Below are 22,500 nucleotides of genomic sequence, written 5' to 3' on the forward strand. Positions count from 1 at the left end.
TTCTGTATTGTTTCTGTATATGTATATGTATATATATATATAAATTTCACATCAAATTTCCTAAAATAAATTGAGGTAGCATGTGCTTGTTATTATTGATTTAGATGACACAATTGTTTCTCATAATATCTCGACATATGATTTCATTACAATACGATTTTCCATTATCATCCTGCCCTAGCCTTATAAACAATTGCCTAAGAAAAAATCTTAAAATCGATTGGCCTAGCAAGATCAGTTATAATAATTTGTGAATGAGGTCACAACTACCAAAAGCAGATGAAATTGAAAATAAAGGTGGGGATGGATCCGTGAATACACTACGAATACCAGTGTCAAACACCACCAGACAAGCTTTGACATGGAACCATCAAAGGAAAAGAGAAAAAAGAGGAGAATGAACACCTGGCCACAGGATCGCCAGACAGACATCAAGAGATTGGGATAAAGCTGGGATCAGACAGGGCCTGGAGGTCCTTGTCGATGGCCTTTACTCCAGGAGTGGTGTCAGGCATAATGAAGTAAGTAAATGACATAGGTTACTTTCAGCTGAGTAATACTGATTCAGAATAAGCCTGCTGATTAAACACAGTCTCATCCTGAGGTTACATTTCATTTCTGGTTATCTGTTTACACAGCTCTAGACTGACTAAATACCAAACCAGGATTTGAGAACATTTACAGACGGAAGCTGAATACTCATTACACACTGATAATTATGGGTAATTGTTACATGAAGGCAAATCAGTTACTATTCAGTTTAACACTATGAACACTGGCATTGTTTCAGTCATAAAGCATACTGATTGTGGAGCTGCGCTGGTAAGTGCAACGTTTCAGCTCAAGCTGTTAGTAAAGTCACGCCTGCTGTTGTACAGTCTTGCTTGGTTCTGGTGACTGCAGTATGCATATGTACAGTGGAAGTGGAAGATTAACATTAAACAAGTGAAAGGAATCACATATTTTCCTGACAGTGTCTTTTGCTGGAATTTCAGACTTCGTGTCTGTCCGTCTTTTAAGCTGCTCCTGCTTAGTCTCCTGTCCTCAGCGACAATTTGGGGCTACTGCAGTGAATACACCATCACTGTTTGAAAGCCAGAGGGGTTGAGTGATACACATATCTTTTTCTCTGAGTTGATTACCAGCAAGTGCAATGTGTGTGTTTGTATGTGTCTAAAAAAAGAGAGATAGAAAGAGTGCATGAGTGAGAGAGGAAGTGGCTGAATGATCAACTGATTCATTGATTGATTGAACTAACCAACTTGGCTGAATGGCTGATTGAGTAAAAATACAGTATGTGAGTGAATACATATGCAGGGTATTGAATCCATGAACCATACAGTCCAGACCTTCCTACTCCATCTGCATGCTGAAGAGTAAAGCTCTGGCTCCAGCACTTCATTAACTCCTCACAACCAGAGCCACCATTTGAATTTCCACAGACACATTGTCGATGATTTGCATCCAAAGCAATATCCTCACGCCTACTCACTCCCCACCCCTCCATGCTTTCCGTGTTAGCCGCATCCTCAAAAGCAAATTGAAAACTAAACTTCAAAGAGAGTCAATCAATGGGCACAGAAGCCTATCATTTCAGCCAGGAAAATCCATCGGGGTCCATTCATCAGGTCTTGCTCCAGAAACTAGCCTGACCTTGCTGTGGCTACTGGGGCCTGGGGGACACCATTAAAGTTCATACAGATGCCCCCTCCACCCCATTACTGCCTCAGGGCGCACTCACACTGTCCATCTGTACGGTGCCCAAGCACGTTTCACGGCTAAAGTCTAGTTCGTTTGACCAGTGTGAGTGCAAGCTTGCCAGCCACGGACCGTTTGGGAGAGGTGGGCTTTTTTTTCACATGTACGAGCACGAGCGTGCGCACATGTACGAGCACGTAGGGGGCAAGTACCCTAAAGCGCGGGGCACGGTACGGATTGACAGTGTGAGTGCGCCCTCAGACGAGCTGGTTGATTGCAACAGAGGTTAAGGTCCACAGACCTGTAGCGGAGTTTTCTGAATGCTGAAGCAGACATCCTACACCCTTCACTCAAGCAACATTCGTTTTAGACAAAAAGGCACTGTAACTCTTTATAACACAGAACATTTCCTGCATTTTGATTCACATCTACTGGGCATTTTTATGTGTAACCATTACAATTAGTAACACTTACATTACTGCTGAACTTGACAAGGTGAGCAGGTTAATGAAGTCAGTGAAAGAGTACTAGATTATCATTCCTCTCCCATAACATTGTTGGACTCACAATGGACAGTTTTCACAAAATTATCAAAATTGATGCAGCAGAGTCAGAGTTATTGTCTTATTTTATTCCAAGAATTCTTCTTTTTGTCAAAACCTGGTGCCTACATTGTCCAAAATGCATCTTGACCACCAATAGTTATTTAGAGTTTCAGGTTTGTTATGCTAGTAGCAGCTAATGTAGCCTTGAGCCGCTAGATTAAAACGGGGTCATCCCAGTGTTCTTCAGTTGCACGAGCCTCTGCCTTCGCTGATTTAATTCAACCTCTTTTGTTAGGGCTAGAGGTTACGGTTAGGGTTAGGATGTAGTGTTAGGCTCTACATAGGCCTTTTTGCCATGGAATTTAGCACTGATTATTGAAAAAAAATAACAGACCAGGGAACCATCAGACCCTTTTTTTAAAAGGGAGATGACGAGCAGGCTACAGAGGTCTGGTTAGCTCGCTTTTTTTCTGACTCCACAGCCCCAGATTTTGTTTCATTTTTAAAACTTGTAGTCTCAGTGTGACATCATTGAGACAATTCAGAGTTTGTGCGTCTGTCTATTTGTGGCACACAAGTCATTACGATCAAGATAAAACACCATAAAAAGCCATTATGATCGAATATAAAAGTATAATAAGAATTCATGATTCTTATTCTCTTGATGAGAAAAAGGGGTGGGGTATACATAAGATTTTTTCTTCTTCCCACTCCTTTTCAGGCACAAATTGCAATCAAATGTTGCCGTTTTTTTGTGCAAATGCTATTGTAATGAATGCTGCCTGAAATAAATGATTATGAAATATGAAATTCTACAGATTTTTTTCCCACATATGCAAGCCTGTTTCAAATGATGGAGTTCCCCTTTAAGGCAAACTGAATGCGGGAATATTTGGGATAATTAGGCTACACATGAGTCACATGTATAAATCCTCAGGAGCACGTAAGGATAAATCAGTGACTTTGTTTAAAAAGGGACTCCTGTATTGTAATTACACTTCAACTTCAAAACCTTCAGAAAACCAGCTCTGATCACATTAACATTGGGATACAACACATGAGCGGTAAATCTGGTTTGCACTTGCCGAATGGCTCAATTGCTGGTGCACGATCATAGAACATGGTGATGATTAGATGATGTCACAGAGCTGTCCGCAGTCGGCCATGGGTCACTTTATACTTTTATATGAAAAATAAAGATATCTCTATCAGCTGCAATTCGTTCCAGAGCACCCAAAGAAAACCTGAGCAGATAGCATCCCTTCATGTCTAGTGCCGTCTGCTGTAACCCTCAAACATCGCAGCTAAAGTTACATTATGCATATGTAAGACAACATACATGTAGCTCGCATGGGGACAGGGACTGTGCCTCAGCCTTCATTTAATAGCCCTGTTTTCACTTCAGTTTACAGGTCAACATTAATGTACTAATATAGTGACAGATCATCACTGCACCTTTCAGTATGTCAAATTCAGTACAATGTACTTATTTGAAGTATTCTCTACATTGCTGTGATCCAAACTTTACAATGTGAATTTATTTTCAGTTTGGCTGTTCTATTCTAACACACTTATGATGATTAACTTCAACCACTGGCAGCAATAAAACCATAAAGTGTCACAGTCTTGTTTAAGCTCTTCTTAACAACCCTATTGTCTGCAACCTATAAACTTATATGTGTTGTAGTGATTATAACCTTCTGTCACTACACACTTACACAACACACAACACACATACACACACACACACACACACACACACACACACACACACACACACACACACACACACACACACACACACACACACACACACACACACACACACACACACACACACACACACACACACACACACACACACACACACACACACACACAATCCACTTTGGCACCTTCAGAATAAAGCTCACTAGACCCTCACAGTATTCTATATAATATTATACAATCATTAGACCTACAGTTTTGACAGAACAAAATGTAAATGTGAACACTTCTCACAAAAAAAACCCCTAAAAGAAATGTATCCATCCAAGTCTATTCTGTTCAGCTCCATGAATAGCTACATATTATCAATCACTTGCAAATGGTATTTCCACTGCATGTTTGACAGAAATAATACCAATGTGCCTTCAATGGTATGTGTCAGAGAGGAACAACTGCAGAGCTATATTTGTCCCAGAAGCCTGTGACAGAGGGCACACTCATCTGTCAGGCACCACAACAACCTGCCAACAGCTCCTAGGGGTGGGGGGCATTAGAGCCACCTTTCACCTGGTGTAACAGCTGAAAGATATGATGAGGTAAAACCAGTAGGGAATTAAAATGAATAGATGCACCGAATGTAGGGGTGTAATAGTAACACTATTCCAGTGTTGATAGTAACTGTGCACTGGACTCATGCTATTACTAATACCAAATACTGATCTGGCTTATTGCTTTAAAGAGTTACGCTGACATTATTCTATATTTTTCTTACTGTCAACGGATCCCATGAAAAGACCAAAACAGACAATATGTTTGTTTATTTCTCCATCCTTTCCAAATGATACTCTTTCTATGCCACTTGTTCCTCCTGAATAGTTGAGGGATTTTTTAAAATAGTTGTTGCAAACATTACTCAAACTGAGGTAAATAGACCATTTGCTGGATTTGAATCTTGGCAAATAAACTAAACTAATAAACTACTTTTGGCCACAAATTAATGCATTTTGATGCATTATAGTGAACATATTATGACACCAGGACAATGTGTCCACTGATAGTGCAGGGCCTGAGAGTAACAGTTACCATTTATTTTGTGGACCATGTTTTTTCTGTTGGCTAATGTTCAGATGTAAAAAGGTGGTTGCCACTGATTTACATCTAAATAAACTGTAAACAGACAGTGCTGCATGAATGCTGGTCTGTTGATTCGCCTGTGCACAGGCATCTGTTTTATACACACTGTTGAAGTAAAATAAGTTGTTTCACTGTGGGGAGAAATATTTGACTAACCCGACATCATCGCCAAAAACTGATGCCTTATGCCAACCTGACACCGGTTCGTGTTAATCTCTGTATTGGGGATCATTAATATGTTTTTAATGCTGGACAGTTGGGGTATAGCGCAGAGGAATACGTTATATCAGGCTTTGGCTACACAGGGTATATTATTGGCAAGATAACTTAATTGTTGCATCTATTAACAATAAGAAAGTGTAAAATATTGCCTTGACTCATTTAAATAAACCCACTGAAGATATGGTTCACTATTTATAATTAATAACCAGTTTTGTCTGTCATGTTCCATTAGACAAATACAATATCCTTGACAAACCTTTTTCACAGCTGACATTTTGACTTGTCATGACAGGAAATGCACAGGTGAGACTTTCATACATATCATGAATGACATTCATAATGGCTCTTTGCCATTCAAGTGTACCAGTAAGCTTGCTGTAATCATTTCTATACCTATTTGAGTTTTTTGACTCAGACCGCTGAAGCCTCATATTAACTTCAGATAAACTGTATATTGTCACTTGAGGGAGAGGCCAGCATGAACAGGAGGAATAATTACAGCAACAACTCCAAACTTGTTTCAATGTTTATGGGCACCTGAGACCGTATACTTTAATTACACCTGTCTTTTTAATGCTATGATGTGTCAAAATGTCAGCTGTAAAAAAAATCTCAATTGTGTGAAACATTCAGATGTTCATTTTTATTTTAGGCATTTTCAAAATTTCAATCAGATCAGATCCATGGCAACGTCTCAGTATCTGCTTCTAGCAGCTGTACAGAGTGCAAACCTGAACTGAAAAGAGAACAGGTTGAAGTCTCGTGTTACCTTTGAGGGAAGAGGAAATGGAGGGTGGGCGTGTGCTAGTGAGGGCTCTACTTCATCAGATATACGAGGAATCCTTCCATCTTGTTTCCTGTGAGTCAGAAAGGATAGACAGGTCGGGTTGGGGGTTGGGGGAGAGAGAGAGAGGTTATGGTAACCTTGAGATCAGTTTCTCATTTAAACAATAGGGGCTCAGGAAAATGTCTGCAACACAATTGACTCATCACATCAAAGAGGATCATTCAACTCTCACTACAATGAGAAGGGTGCTATTATTACGCCAATGCACTGAGAGTATTTCTTAACTCAGGACTCAGGAGTTATTTCTGTATAGCTTGCCTGCAGCTTTTGCCTTAACACTAGCTAGGCTGACGACAACGAGATAAGTATGATTAGAGGCAAGAATGTGAAACGGTAGATCTCAGGAGAAGTGCACAGAGGAAGAGAGAAGTGTAGAAATGAGGGAGAACAAAGTGAAAAATTGATTCAAAGCGGAGGAAGAAAGGACCGTCAGCTTTCATCCCTTAACCCGCTGCCCTCGCCTCCATCTCTCTCCTCCCATCAGCCTCTTCTCTTCTCTCTGTGATTATGATTGAGAGAATTACCAGCCTGACCAGAATTCTGGTCACAGCATTTTATCTCACACTTTGTCTCACACAGCAAGTCAGTTGTTAGAACTGGCAGCCCGTCTGTGCATGCAACCTGTTCCCAAACCTGCAGCAGAGGGCATTTCTAAACAATGCTTAGAAGAAAAAGAATCACAGAACAATAGCACAATCTGATTTATTGGTGAGAATGGACTGTTGGAAACACACATATTTCTTCCATTCTGCCATCCTGGCACACACCATAGTGGTTTGTGATGTGTTGAAATAAGAGCATTTACAGAATGGTCTTTCTTCCACAGACAGTCCATTATTTGATAAAATCCATATAAAATGCTGTGCATATTGCAACTGGGGACAATCCTTCAGTTTGAGGTAACAGAGCCGAACTTTTATGACAACAGACTGCTGACATGGATTTAAGGTTGAGAAACCAATTTTAGTAGCATTGCAGCAACACTGTTTTTTGCCTGCCCCTGATCTCTGCTGAATCCCAGGAAATGACTGAAAGAGGCTGTCAGCTCTTTCATGCAGCATCCTTAGCTTCTCAAAACAGTCATTCATCTAGAGAGTGAACTTTGTTAGGTTTATTATATAATGCAGCTGGAACACAATGAAAAGATTATGTCAAATGCAGCTTTGAGCCAAGAATGATGCATTACAATCTGCCTACGAAGAAGTGGCTTACTGGGCTAGTTCAGTTAGAAATCGGCAGACTTTATCCTGAGGTGACATCTTGCTTAACCGTCCCATGGGGGCATTTAAAGTAGCAGGGTCAAACACCAAATCACAGTTATCAAACTCATTTACAAGGTGTCTTTGTTTCATGTCTGCATGTGTAAAAATACTATTACTTGAAATTCATGTCTCTTTCATCATGTTTTACCCTTTGTACAGTGGGTGGAAGTCACCTACCTGCTTCTTCAACATGCAGACAAATAACCCAACCCTCTCATGTGGAGCTACCACATATTCATAATAAAAGGCAAAGCACAAATGTGCAAATCAATCTTGATTGAGGAAAGCGCCACTGACAGCAAGATGAAGACTGTCTGCCACTTTCACAAATAATGGCATGCTTGGCGGCTCTCATCACAGAAGATGAATAATAACAGCAGTGTGTGTGTGTGTGTGTGTGTGTGTTTGTTCATACCGTCACCGCATTCATTTAGAAGGCTGATAAAATAAATATATTTGGTGAAAGGGAAAATGCTAAGTTTGACTCAGAGATTCCAGGCTGCCATATTCTGACAATCACAGCGAGCAAATGGTATCAATTACCACCATCCTGACATATGACATGATGATACTGTATGATATGGATTTATTAAGTCACATATCAAAGAGTATTTAGCAATTCATCTTCAAAGTCACTGAGGCATACTGGTGCAGCAGATGTCTTATTATTAGCAGGCAAATACTGTAGAAAATATGAAATGTACTGTTCAGTCTCGACTGATGGTTTTTATCCAGGTTTTCATTCATGTAATTCTTTAAAGATTAAAAGTGGTCAAACAAACTCCTGATAAAAATACTGTTGTCTTATTCTGTATATAGCAACTCCACCATTGTTCAAAAATATGATTTAAAGTTAAACAGGGTGACAGTCCGTTGTGTTTTCATATCCATAATATTCTTGTTTTTTTTCTGTCATTTTGTAATCACCATTGCACTGTGGCCTGGAGATATTCGTAACAGGAAATCAGCCATTATTAATTTTAGTGTTATCACTGAAATTAATAATGCAATAAGTATTGGGAGAGCCAAAATCAATATAAATATTATGTATGTTACAACACAGGCACATACATTGTCTCATTCCTTACTCACAGAGAGAACTAGAGTAATATAAATAATGAACAGTTTTATAAAGATGGATTAAATACTTAATGAGCTTTGGACCTGGTGCATGGCAGAGGTCAAGCCTGTGCACAGCAGCAGCAGCAGCAGCCGGGTGGCCGGGTGATTGCAGAATGATTGGCATGCTGGAGGCACATCCCAAACAACAATTATCTAACTTTGACAAAGAGAGCTGCTGCTTTTGTCAAGCTACACACACACACACACACACACACACACACACACACACACACACACACACACACACACACACACACACACACACACACACACACACACACACACACACACACACACACACACACACACACACACACACACACACACACACACACACATGATCAAAGGTGAAAGGTTCATTCTTTAGCCATACCTGTTTGCAATATCTTGGATGCAGAGAGCCATGAGAGAAACAGAGAAAAGCAAAGAATCACTTAAAACATTGCTTGTGCCAATGTTAATAATTATCTGTTTGTAATAGGCTGAGTGTCCAGTCACTACCACAAGCATTTGTGGTTCATTTTTTCTGACTATAGATTCATCTTACAGCACTACTTGCTATGTGGTAGACACACTTTGCACAAACCTTCTTCTTTTCTCTCTGTATTGAGCTTGATTTCTTATTACAGCTTTAATCTACCCCCTGAATCAATGAAAAAAGCTCCATTTGAAAAACAAACCCAAAACCTATAATACAGAATGATTGCCGGCATAAAATTAGAGAAAATTATAGGTATTATTACCAAAGTGACAAGTCATCTTAAAGGGAAATGCAGTTTACAGGAGACTGTCCAGTTCATTTTCCAAGCATATAATTTGAACCTTTGCTCAGGAATACATACCTTATGCTGGTGAAAGACATAAGGTAAGGTATCATATTTCTATGCAATCATGGATATCATAATTTTTTAGACAAAATTACCTCAGTTGAATCTAAATTACTTTTTGACATTACAGTGTTGCTAATCACCAATAGCGGCTCAAAATAGCATATTTAGTGTCCACATGACGTATTCAAGTAAACAATCCACCAGGGACAAACAGTTAAGGGCTATTTTTGTCAGTAGACTCCAAGCTCCAAACTCCAAAATAACTGTTATTGACCTTCAAGCCCTTCACTTGCTTGATAACGATGCTCTTCACCATAGAATCATATGTTTCATATTAATTGCTGGCCAAAGAAAGTTTCTAAAGTTGACACAAAGCATTCTGAAACTCAATCTGCCATTTCCTCCAATGTGTTTGCAGCAGCTGCCTCCACAGACTGCGGGGTCATGAGCCGTGATAAGACTTCCAGTTCTGTAGTCCAATCATGGCTCAGGCTTGAGGAGCACCTGCAAATACAATGAGCTAGACAATACCGAATTATCCGAAAAAACTGAATTTAAAACAGACATTTCAATGGGATGAGTCTGCACTGTGTTGCTGTAGTCACAGAGAGCAGAGGGTCAAGGTCACTCATATACAGCAAAACAATTGAGCCATTATTTTACATGTTGAGAGTCAACTACATAATAAAATATGTGCCTTCTCTGGAGGTAGATGTTGTAACCTTTGGACTGGAAACCTGAACCTCCAGGTACCATAAGAGACATGTTTGGTTTGCTGACGAGGCCAAGAAAGACTTGAAAGAAACATTGTTAATGAAAAAAAAACAGCAACAGATGTTCTGATGTATGGTATCTAGGCCTTCCCTCAAATAGTCGACCAAGCACTGGTCGACCAAAAAATCGTTAGTCAGTTGGTCGCAGGAAAAAAAAACAACATTTGGAGCTTTGTCTAGTTAAGTGAAAATCTATGTGACTGGAGGCTGGCCTAAAAGGCTGGAGAGCTTTTATAGCCAGATACAGGAATTTGTGGCATTCACTCACTGTCAGTGAGGTCCCTTCCATTGCGGTTAGACCAAGCCCCCACCACAGCGACTTTCTGGTTGATCCAATACGGAAGTGCCAAGATAAGCATGCTAACTTCGTCATCTCGACCTGGACTGCGGTCATTTGTGTGGTGGTATTTCCAAAGGTGAAAAGATGGTTTGCTCTTCGATCGACTGTACATACAGATGATTTAGGAACACACCGCGTTAACGTTAGCTCTGTTATGCTAATTAAATAGCCGCACTTGCACCATGACTTGCAGTACAGCCTGCTATCTATGACACATACACTAGATGCTAATCTGGAGCAGCGAGAGGATTTGAACTGTGAGGGTCGGTGTTTTACAGTCTGTGAGCATGCTACTGTGTTGAATATCAGTTTAAATCATAGATCAGAAATGCTGTCTGCACTTTACTCCCAGAGCCGGTGTAGTCTCCGCTAGAGAAACGGGAGTGCCTGCATTCGACTCGCCGAGCCGGTATTTTTTTTCCCCAAAACTTTATTTCATATCATAGATGGTGTAGTCTCTACTAGAGACACAGGGATCCCACTCCCGTTTATATGGTAACATGTTCTGTTATCATGTCAGGAAAGACGTCTAAAATTTGACTATATCACTTTGAAAAGAACAAGGATAACCCCCGAGAAGGTCACATGCAAACTTTGCAAGAAAAACTCATCCACGACAAACATGACCTTCCACCTAAACATGTAAGTAATGTTAGCCTAGCCTAGCTACCTGCCCGTGTTCTGACAGTCTCCTTGCTGATTTTTTCTGACAAATCCAGAATTAGAATCTGAAATATTTGCCGGTGTCATTAACAAGTGGCAGACTTACAGAAATAATGGTTATTAATTATGTTGAATTATGTTATTCAGTCACTGAGGCTATATATATAACAATTGACTAATCACTCCGAATGGAGACCACTGGTTGACAACATTTAACAAATGATAATGAATGAGGTTAACTGAAACACTCATCTCAGAGGCAGAAATTCACAATAGTAAATACTGTTGTGACCCAGGGGGTAATACTGGCTGAACATGACTACTACATTCTGCCAGCTGAACAGATGCATTGGTTTATTTGGAAAACAAAAGACGACCACAGGCACTGCAGGAAGGCTCAGATACCATCAGATTGAGTGCTGCTATGGTAGAGTAACCTCATTTATTAATGGTAGACTAACTTTGTCTGTACCAAAAAGGGCTTTTAGGTCCTCCTCAGTAAGAAGACTGCTGGGCATCTTGCATTAATAAAGAGATCACAAGTGATATCCATTCTCTACATCCCAAACGGGTAATGAATTCTGCATGCAACAGACATGAGTAATAGTAATGTTCTGTTAAAAACAATCAACAATATTTTTTGGTCTAAAAACATAGTAAGATTGTTACGATACCAGCATTTTTTATACCAGAGTATAAAAAAATTTTTTGATACCACTGCAAAAAGAAAGAAAAAATCCTTGGCACAAAAATAGGATTTTGTTTTTCCTTTTTTGTTTTTATTAACAACCCGCACACAGTGCTGGTTCAGAATAAGTCACTAATCACACACAACACACTTTTCTTTCCCATTGTCAGTTGTCTGTGCAGCCTTGGGTTGAAAATCTGATTGTAGATCTGCTTTACTTTCAATACTATCAAATGTGGATATTGTATCGTTTTCAAACGTGGTATTGAAAAGTATTGAAGTGTTGATACTTTTGACAACCTTCCAACATATGAGACTTATGGATAAGATACTTCCAATACAACTCCCTTTACATAAAAACATAAAACAAACAAACTTGGCTGCAGAATACTTATCACCTTGTCAATCAGTCAGTGACTAAAAAATGCCAGTCATGCAGCAACAATACTTTTTCGTCAAGGGTAATCTGAACACTTCTGTCTGCCCGAATCTGTCAACATGATTGCAAAAGACTAAGCTGAAAATAAGAAAACTATTTTTATTGTTCTTGATTTGCTTATATTCAATTAACTGGGTAAAGTCAGAAAGGTTGTAACTCTGTTTTGCTACCCAGTACACAGGTTCATCATCATCATCATCATCATCATCATCATCATCATCATCATCATCATCATCATCATCATCATCATCATCAGTCATGAAATCCTGGACTTTGGCAAAGCACAAACTTTTCAGACATTCTGGCACATTTAATTCTTGATAACTGTTGACAGATAAGTGAAGTTCATTTTGACTGGAGCAGCTCTTTCAACAGTATTTTAGATGCATGCTCTTGAGTTCCTAGGTTCAGAAATACTAAGGAAATAATACATTATAATACATTTTTGCCTTATGAGTAATGTCTTGCTTGACAGCATCTTTCCTTCTACCAGCGACAAACACACACACACACATGCAGCCACACACGCATGCACACACATACAAACACACACACACACATGCACGTACACATGCATGCACGCATGCACACACACACACACACACACACACACACACACACACGCACACACGCACACACGCACACACACACACACACACACACACAGTCCGAGAGAGAAACATAAAACCCTGAGCTTTGCAGGTCCACTTAGTAGGGAGCAACTAATCTAATCAAGTACAGCAGCTAATGCACAATGAAAGCAGAGTCATTGACTCGAGATGCCAGTCATCCGCTTCCTGGCTGGACAAGAGCGAAAGATTGAGAGACACAGAGAAAGTTCAGGGTCTAGAGTTGAAAGGATGAAGAGATCAGGACAGATCAGCTGGAGATAGAGACAAAGCTCCACAACAGACAGACTCTTCTTTAGCTGCTTGTATTCGCAATTGTCTGTTTTCTCTCTTATCTTCGATCTTGTATTGACTAAAGCTCTCTTTATTTATCTTTCAGCAGTTTCTTCCTTCAAGCACATAGCACTCCATCATCCCAAGCCATGCTTACCTGTCTGCCTCACTTGCAGCTCAGTCTCTTCTCCTCAACAACTTGGTGCTCCTCTACGTTTCGCTCCGTCCGTTTGTCTGACTCAGCCTCTCTATGCTCCAACACCTGCTGTTAGGGCTCAGCCTCCCTCCTGTCAGATGATGCTGAGTAGCCCTCCCTCTATCCTCCCTTTCAGTCCTACCCTCCCTGTCTTCTTCTCTCCCTCTCTTCCCCTACCACACGTACGTACATTTTCCTGATTCTTTTTATTCTGAGGTGACAAAACGCACAAACGCTCCCTTCTCTCTGTCTCCTGCTCTCTCTGCTGATGTCTCCCTTTTGTTCGCTTTCCATCTCCACCTCCCCTCTTTTCTGTTGATCTGAGAATTGCCCATCAAAGCTGTGGGTGTTGCTTTGCTTAGTCAGTGAGTCTGCTTGTTAATAAGAGATTCTGTTCATTCAATAGGACAAAACCGTGTGGCCGGATGTAGCCTTGAAAGCAAAGTTTCCCAGAGAAGGGACATTACCTCATCTGAAAAGCGACATCAAATCTCCCTGTCCTATTATCTGCCTTGCTCTAACAGCTTGCTTCAATATAATAAAACCCCTTCTGCAGAAATTAGCCTAACCATCCCATTGTCCATTTGACACATTAGTGGTAGGCAGTTAGCTGAAAAACTCTCAAATGCTGCAGATTTTGTAGCATGCTCACATATAATGGAGAAAATCACTTACTCAGCCAACAGAGGAATAAGCATAGGTCAGTGTTTTCCAATGTATTACTAAGTAATCACATTTCCCTAATTTTCATGCATAAGACAGTACAAGACACCACTACACATTACATGCACAGTCACAAAAAAGTAGCCTTGCATAAAAGGCATTGACTGGATTTCAATACCAGTCGCCTCTTCATATCCACGCCTCGGCACCAATGTTATTCTATGTCCAAAGTAGAACATTGGAGCAGCACATAAGGGTTGGTGCTTTCAGAATAAAACGATAATTCAGAATGCTTCACATCAATTTTTTTGCCATTACTCAACTTCGTAACACTCATTGCATTTTTATACATGTATCCCATACATATACATTAGTACTGCATTCAGGTTAAAAGGAAAGCTAAAAGATATGTATAATAAACTATACGTTCTCTTACCAAATGTGCTCCACCTTTTGGAAAACGGAGAAGGGAGTCTTATGCATACATCCCTCCTGCTTTGAAGCACCACCTCTGAAAACAGATTCAGCTGCTTGCTAGAGTTGCAGTTACTGTATACTTCTACTAAGAGTACCAAGCTTCACAAAATGTAATGGAGCCAATTGATAAGCAAGGCTGCAGGCCCTGAAACAAGCCCATGAGGGGAAATGACCCAAGCCTTTAGGCTGTCTATTGGTTTGTCCACAGCCTCATATGTGTATAATGTTTCAGGTAGCCCAGAGATAGCCTGGGCACACACAAACAAGCCAGGATGTCACAATGAAAGGAACACAAAAAGCCTGTATTATTTTCATTCACAGAGCAGGAGGTTCTGGGTTACAATGGATTGTGGTTTTCCAGTAGAGCTCCCAGCTAAACTGCTCTAACACTTAACCGATAAAGATAGTGTTACTCCAGGGAGGGCAAGAAACGCCAAAACAAAGTTAAGCTCCAACAGTTAGAGAAGCAGCACGAAGCATGCAGGTTAAGTACAATCCACATCCCTCTGCCTGTTTCAAGCCTCTGAGCTGCCGGTAGGGTGGATCTAGAGATGAAAAAGGATCTTTGCTTACATGGAGAAGAACAAATGGGAGACAAATCAGGTCAGAAGGAAGTTCACTAAACAAATTACAGTTTTTTTTATTTCAAGGGAGTACATGGGAATTCAGAAATGTCAAGTTAATCTGATGGTGTGCAATTACAAGAGCAATTGTATGTGGGTCACGCTGAGACTCTTCTGACTCCCATTTCTCATTTCATTAGTTTTATCCCCCTCTTTCTCTGTCTCTCATTGGGACTGTCTGCTTCCCACTCCTGAGGCAGCCAGACTAAATTTAACATTTACACATCACCAAACTGCAGTGAATAATAGGATTTTATCCTTGTGACACCCATCATCACCATGTGAAGACAACAAAACTTGCTTGAGTCCTCCTCCCTTTAAAACGGCCTCTGCAGTTGCTGCTCCTCTCAGTGAACCAAAAGTCTAGCAGTTCAATGGATGGATTGATTAAACAAAAATTAACTACAAAGTACATGTTGGATTTTTGTAGAAAAAGCTTTATGTTTGCTTTAAAACTAAAGTGGATAACTTTCTATGATAGACACGTTTTTTTCACATTTGCTAAAACTGTCACAAGCACAATGAGACAGACGATCTGTGAAAAAGAAATGTGTCTCTTCCTCTCTTTGTGTGCTCCTAATGTCACCTGCTGACCTACAACAACCCCACAGATCCGGGGAGTCTCTGACGTTGTGTCTGAACTTCGGTCAAACTGTGAAACTAGGACGCGTTGATCAAATATGAATCAACATTCTGTAACTGTATTGCCCGTTTCTCACATTAATTGTTCTCAGAATGAGAAAAGAGTCTAGCAGATGCCATTAGGAGCAGACAGGGAGCAGAAGGTGGAGGTAGAGCAACATGTTGTTTTTTCATAGATCGTAAATGTGAAAAAAATGAAATATTCAGTAAGTTACTGACCTAAACTTTAAAGACTTTTTGCAAACCTAGAAATAATAAAAGGGTATTCTTTCCAACCAGTTCAACAACTTTTCCACTATGGTTAAGTTGAAAGACAGCAGGATCAGGCTGATAAAATAGTAAGCCATACAGTATCGTTATGTTTAAGTATTTTGCAAATATGTGCAATCGAGTGCCATGGAGACTTATGCAAGCTAGTACTGAACACAATAAACAACCAGAGCTTTTTGACCACTCGCAGCACAATGGAACAATATTTTTAACAAGTGGCCATTTTGTTTGTGTAGGCCACATGCAAGTTTGTATTTTGCAGGGTGGATTTTACCAACAAACAAGGGAATGCACCAGCAACAGCAAGTAAGTAGAAGACTGCTAGCTAGCATGTTTGTTATCAATGCAGGATGTGAAATTTAAATTAAAAAAACTAGCCTTTTCACATTTTTAAGGTACTTTGCACAGTATTACAGTACTTTTGATCTGTATATATTACTGTTGCATTTCTGTATTTACAAATATATATTATCTGTATAATATTGTTGTTGATAAATATGTTGTCTGTATAGCTGGAGTTTGCAACAAAAACAATTTCCCCATGGGATTATTTAAGTATTTTTGATTCAGATTCTGATTCGAAATGTTTTTATAAGAGACATGCAGCACATTTGTAAGAACTCAAGGATACACACAGTGTGCTTTGGTGATTAATACCGAACATGAACATAACTTTTACACAACATTTATACTAAGGCAGAAAAAGAGGAACAAATTTCTATCCAAAAAATGAATTAGCATGTGTAGCCTTGGGGAGCAGGACATGGCCATGGCCCTCATCCCTCTCACTGAAAGTGGGAAAGGAAGCAGTTTTTTAACACAACACAGTGTTGTCAGTACTCCAAGAGCCCCGCTGAATCTCATAATCATTTTGTTGGGTGGCCCTCTCTATTGATGTCGGCAGTGATGAACCTGGAACCAAACTGGGGGTGAAACCACAGAACTATTAGATGGGCAGGTAGCATATGGAAGAGAGGCTGCAGCGAATCCACAGTTCACCAACACAATTCTCAGTTTTTCTGTCAGACTGCACTCAGTTGTTGTCTTTTGCACTTTACATTTGATAAATTTATGTGGAAGCACTATATCAAGATTTTTGTTCACATTAAATTGAATGTAATAAAGAAAATTGATTAAAAATACATCACACTGCGGCCACAAAGCGGGCTCATATGTAATTGAACTGGGCAATTACACTCCACCAATAAACGTCCACTTAAGTGCTTGTTTTTGCCACTTTTGCTCTGAATGTTATCATAAATGTCAGCCAACATTATGGAAAGATGCAGAAGTTGCCAATATCCTGCCATGCTTTCGTGTCTAGCTACTGATGGCCAATACAGTAACTTTAGCTAATAGCATTAGCCTACCTCCACTGTGTCTGTAGCTCGCGGTCATCCCCGATCCCTGGGTCCTGTGTTCCCTGGTCGCATAAGTGTCTACCCTCGCGGATTTTATTCAGCATTTTGTCAGGGTTAGAGGTTACGGTTAGGGTTAGGGGGTAGTGTTAGGGTCAATATAGGCCTATTTGCTGGGCAATTCGGCACTGATTGTGGAAAAAATAACAGACCGGGGAACATAGGACCCTTTCTGTGAAATGTGAAAAAAAAGGTCTGCTTGTCCCTGGTCATTTAACAAAGCAGGGAACATTGAACTCTTTTTTTAAAAAAAAGGTCCACTGTTCCCCAGTCACATACAAACATAGGAACATAGGACTCGGGAAACATAGGTCCCTGAAGCTCTACCCTCTTGGAGAAGCATTTTTCTTCAAGAAAATATGCTTTGGTAGGATTTCTTCTCTTTGGCTGGCAGTAGTGCCACAGTCAAACTGCAGACCGGATCGTCTGTAAGGCACAGTGTATTTGTAGTGTTAGGATCCATTTGTAGCACAGCTAGCTACAGCTATACAATGATAATGTTGAAAGATATCTGTGCAGAGTGTAACTCGACATTTTGGAAATATGCAAACACGAACCATTGTCTTTATTAAAAATCTTTAGATAACACAAAGCTACGCCTTCTTAACAACACAACAAACTCTCCCTGCCAGTGCTTTTCTTTCTTTCTCTCTCTCTCTCTCTCTCTCTCTCTCTCTCTCTCTCTCTCTCTCTCTCTCTCTCTCTCTCTCTCTCTCTCTCTCTCTCTCTCTCTCTCTCTCTCTCTCTCTCTCTCTCTCTCTCTCTCTCTCTCTCTCTCTCTCTCTCTCTCTCTCTCACTCAGTCACTCAAGTTCAACACCACTGTCTTCCGCCAGCAAGTCACCTGGCAAAATTTCAGAAAAAGACACATATTATGACAATCTGAGCCAGTCACTGGCAAAACAAACCTATTTATTGCCTGCTTCCCCTAATAAAGAGAAACAAAGAACTACCTTAGTTTTCTTGAGAACAATATTGGCTCCAGGTAACAACAAGGTACATTTTATACTAAATCAGTTTTACAACCCACACAAAAAACTAATATTAGCAGCATTATATGTCCTTAATTTACCATTATAAGTCATCTCTTAGTAGGTAAATTAATAGAAACGTTCCAAAAACATAACATTTTCGAATGCCGAATTGACTGAACAGCGAGTGGATTGATCCGAACCCCACTCTGCTATGTTATTGAGTGTCTAAGTTACTAATAGGGTGATTACAGTCATTATGTGGACATGCAGGGCTGTCAGCAGGTGCTCCAGGTGGACAAAGTGGCTGCAGAGTGAGGAGCGCAAAAAGGAGACAAAACAACAACACAGCTGACCTTAAGCAAAGACTGAAGCAGAGAATGACAAGATACTGATATGCTAATGAAGAATAAGAGCTGAAGATAGGTTGAAATATGAATGGTTATATGGTAATGTTGATGCATTAAACCCTGGTGCAACCTGAGTAATTCAAAGTTTAAAGCCTTGATTCTGCCAAATGCTCTCGTGACTTTGTGGGAATTCTGCTTCTGACCACTTGCATATTTCTAACTAATTTGGAAATCTCATCACCAGACATGTCCTCAACATTTTCCAGACAAAGGAATCTGTCAAATTTCACCCTGCCTTAGAAATGGGCTTAGAATCTTGTCATTGACAACAATGATTATACGTCATCATATGAATGTGAGGAATGATTTGATAGTTCTATGGATGAACAATGTTAATAAATGCTACAAAGCAAACTGAACATGCCTGAACAAAACAATCACACTGAACTGAATGAATCATTCTCCTTTGCCCTCCATCATCTTACATGGTAAGGTGTGTGTGTGTGTGTGTGTGTGTGTGTGTGTGTGTGTGTGTGTGTGTGTGTGTGTGTGTGTGTGTGTGTGTGTGTGTGTGTGTGTGTGTGTGTGTGTGTGTGTGTGTGTGTGTGTGTGTGTGTGTGTGTGTGTGTGTGTGTGTGTGTGTGTGTGTGTGTGTGTGTGTGTGTGTGTGTGTGTGTGTGTGTGTGTGTGTGTGTGTGTGTGTGTGTGTGTGTGTATGTGAAAGGAAAAAAAAAACCTTCAATAGGAAGGTAATATATTTCAAAACAAAACTTCTCTGTCCAGATGTTTTACAACTGAACATTGTAATCTTCAAAAAAAAAAGATGTTACTTTAATTGTGGCAAGAGGGTGGACAGTACTTCAAAAAGATCCTAACATGCACGGCTCTTTTCTCATCCATCTAACATGGCAGCTGCAGTCTAGCATGTACATAACTGAACAGGTGCACAGAGTAACAGGCAAACCCCATCTGCTGAAATTACCTCCACCATGCTGCTTTCTGACTGTGCCCCCTGCACAACCTGAATAAGCAGACCACATTGCAAATGCGTTGGGTCATAATCTGAACTAACTGTGGACTGGACACACCTGTCTGGGTTGCAGAAGGGGTCTACTTCCTGCCTGGTTTCAACGATGCAGCAAGAGCACACAACAAGTCCATCGACTAAAAATCCAAAAGCCTACAAAACTCTGTGAAACATTCCCACAGATACAATTGGTGTTTAATGAGTGCTGCCACCCATCTCTAAATGATGAAAAAAGATTTAACCCATTAAACCTGCCTGAGGCTTGTGTTCTGTGGTTCTAGTGAGAGCCATAGCTGTGTCTCCAGATGACTGAATTCCCAGAACTGATGAACATAATAGCAACATGCAAATGTGAAAAGAGGAAATTAGAAATGTTTTATCTTTTAATGCATTATGGTGATATTTGGGTTCAATGTGGGTTTATTTACATTGTTATCATTTTGGGGGGAGGCAAGTCTAGACTGACAGGTTCAAATATACAATTATAAAGTTAATCACATAAAGAAATGAGCATAAAAGGACAACATTGAGTTTATCTGTACAGGGTCCCTATTCTGTGAGACTATGTGTTAGCCATAGAAGAGGGTGAGATCAACTGTGCAGAGCATGGGTGCAGATCCTTAGGTTGACGCAGGGGACCCATTTCTCTTAATAATTGGGGAATCAAAATCAGCAATTTCAATCTGCCATAAAACAGAAATAATAAAAGCGATGTTGAGGCTTTGCTCCGATTAAATAAATGCTGCAAAAGCTGCTTTGATATAGACGGAATTAGAGCAATAATAACTAAAAGGCAAAATTCTAGTCCGTCGAATACAATGGAGAATTAGGGCCACCAATAAATTGGCGCATACAAACACACCCAAATGCTGGAAATTAAGTGTTGACTCTCACATGAACTTGTTTGACCCGAGTAAGAACGGGGTGTGGCAGCCAATGAGCGTATAAAGTTCCACAACTTCATAATGTAATTGAATATCTGTATAATGAGGAGCTGTGGAAATACATGTAAGAATACACAGTGTAAATGACTGGTGCCATTGATTAAAGTGAAGCCCCAAGATATCCTGGCAGCAGGATTATAGTCTGCCAGGCTAATTCTGTCCATAAACGGTTCAGTGAACAACATTGCAATGAAGTCAGTTTAATGCCGACGCCGGCTCAGCCATTAGATCTCAGTCCAATTGACTTGTGAAATGAGACGGAACTAACCTTCCGCCATGGGAGGCAAAATGCAGTGCAATTCAATATTAGCAAAGCTCCCCTAATATAGTCCTCATATTTTGCCTCCATCAAGAATGTGTAATAAATGGCAAATGTAAACAGCTCTTTTGTCCCCTTGACAGTTGATCCATGACCTGAATGAAGATACAAACCTTGATCTGCCCACTGGCGACTCTCTTTTCCTTTTGGCTTTCTCCTCACGACTCTTATATTAGGAAGGAGACCTTCCATTAACAACAAGCTAAAGAGGCACAGCTGCCCAATTAGAGGCATCTACACCCCACTCTTTCTCATCATTCAACACTGAAGACCACTTCATTACCACACAGGTCCTTGTGTCAGTCAGTGTTGCTCAGTTTCATGGCCCTCAGAGAAGACGGCTGCAATGCAACTCCTCCAGCTGTACACATACATAATATATCACATTATCTCCATGAGGAGCCCCTTGGGGGGCATCCATAGCCAAACAAGTTAATTAAGAAATCATTTTAATTCATAGTTAGATTACAATAGAAATACTGATCACATTGTTCAGCTTTATTAGCTGTACCACTAGACTGTAATTTTAATTGTAATATGCTGCTGTCCCCCATCAAAACTTCCACCTGGATTGAAAATTCTTGCATTTATTATGGCCTCCTTATTAGAGCACAGTGGGGGCTTTTAAACTGTAGTAGATAGGAACATCCAGTATCCAGAGAAATCAAGTTAGTGAGTGTTTTTATTGGGAACACTGCACTGCGAGCAGTTCTGCACCGTAATATATGTGTGTTCCCACCTTGCATAGAGAGCACCGCCTTGTCCAAATAAGTCAGGGCTACTCCAGGCACACCAGCACCAACAGAAAGTGTGAGGATGGAAACGGTGGTGCTCAGCAAGTGTGACAGAAACGTGTGTTTGTCCCCCTACACACACACAAATCCACACCTGGCTGTTTGAGGATAATGTTGTTATTTGCGGCAGTGGCAGTAGCAGGGGATCCATGAAAGTCAGTTTTTAATGACAGACACTGAAGTTTAAAGCCACTGTAGTAAATCTCACTGACATGGTGTTGTTCCTAACACAATAGCTGTGTGATGGGCTAGAGAAGGATCATCACATACAGCAAAACTAAGACATGTCCTAATTGAGTCGTAAACCTTTTCTGAAGCCATCTGACCATATTTGATTCGGAAACAAAACCCACTGGATTTGGAGAAGTCCTCAAGAAATTATTAAATACTAAGTATGTCATTGTTACTTTTTATTAGAAGTGCAGCCTGAGACTGATGGAGTACACAATTGGCATAATGACTCAGTGATTATAATCAGAGAGCTGTGCTGTGGATAGCTCACCCTGAGGTGCCATTAGTATGCGCTACAGACCTATTTGCAACAGAGAGAAATCTGAATCCTTATAATGACATGCAGTAAGTGTCTAAGGAGTGTATTCTCCCCTGATGAGCTTAAATAATCATTGCACCTTCAA

The 22,500-nt window shown here is 40.3% G+C and overlaps 1 protein-coding gene across 1 annotated transcript in view; it reads right to left on the reverse strand.

Annotated features, from left to right (window-relative positions):
• Positions 1 to 22,500, reverse strand: part of rap1gapb (RAP1 GTPase activating protein b) — a 73,573-nt gene that overhangs the window by 36,191 nt on the left and 14,882 nt on the right. The window contains exon 3 of the mRNA XM_083938908.1: positions 6,076 to 6,163. Coding sequence (XP_083795034.1) covers positions 6,076 to 6,163 — 88 coding nt within the window. The remainder of the gene's footprint in view (positions 1 to 6,075; positions 6,164 to 22,500) is intronic.

This window comes from Echiichthys vipera (genome assembly GCF_963691815.1).
Source record: "Echiichthys vipera genome assembly, chromosome: X".
Classification (NCBI taxonomy): domain Eukaryota; kingdom Metazoa; phylum Chordata; class Actinopteri; order Perciformes; family Trachinidae; genus Echiichthys; species Echiichthys vipera.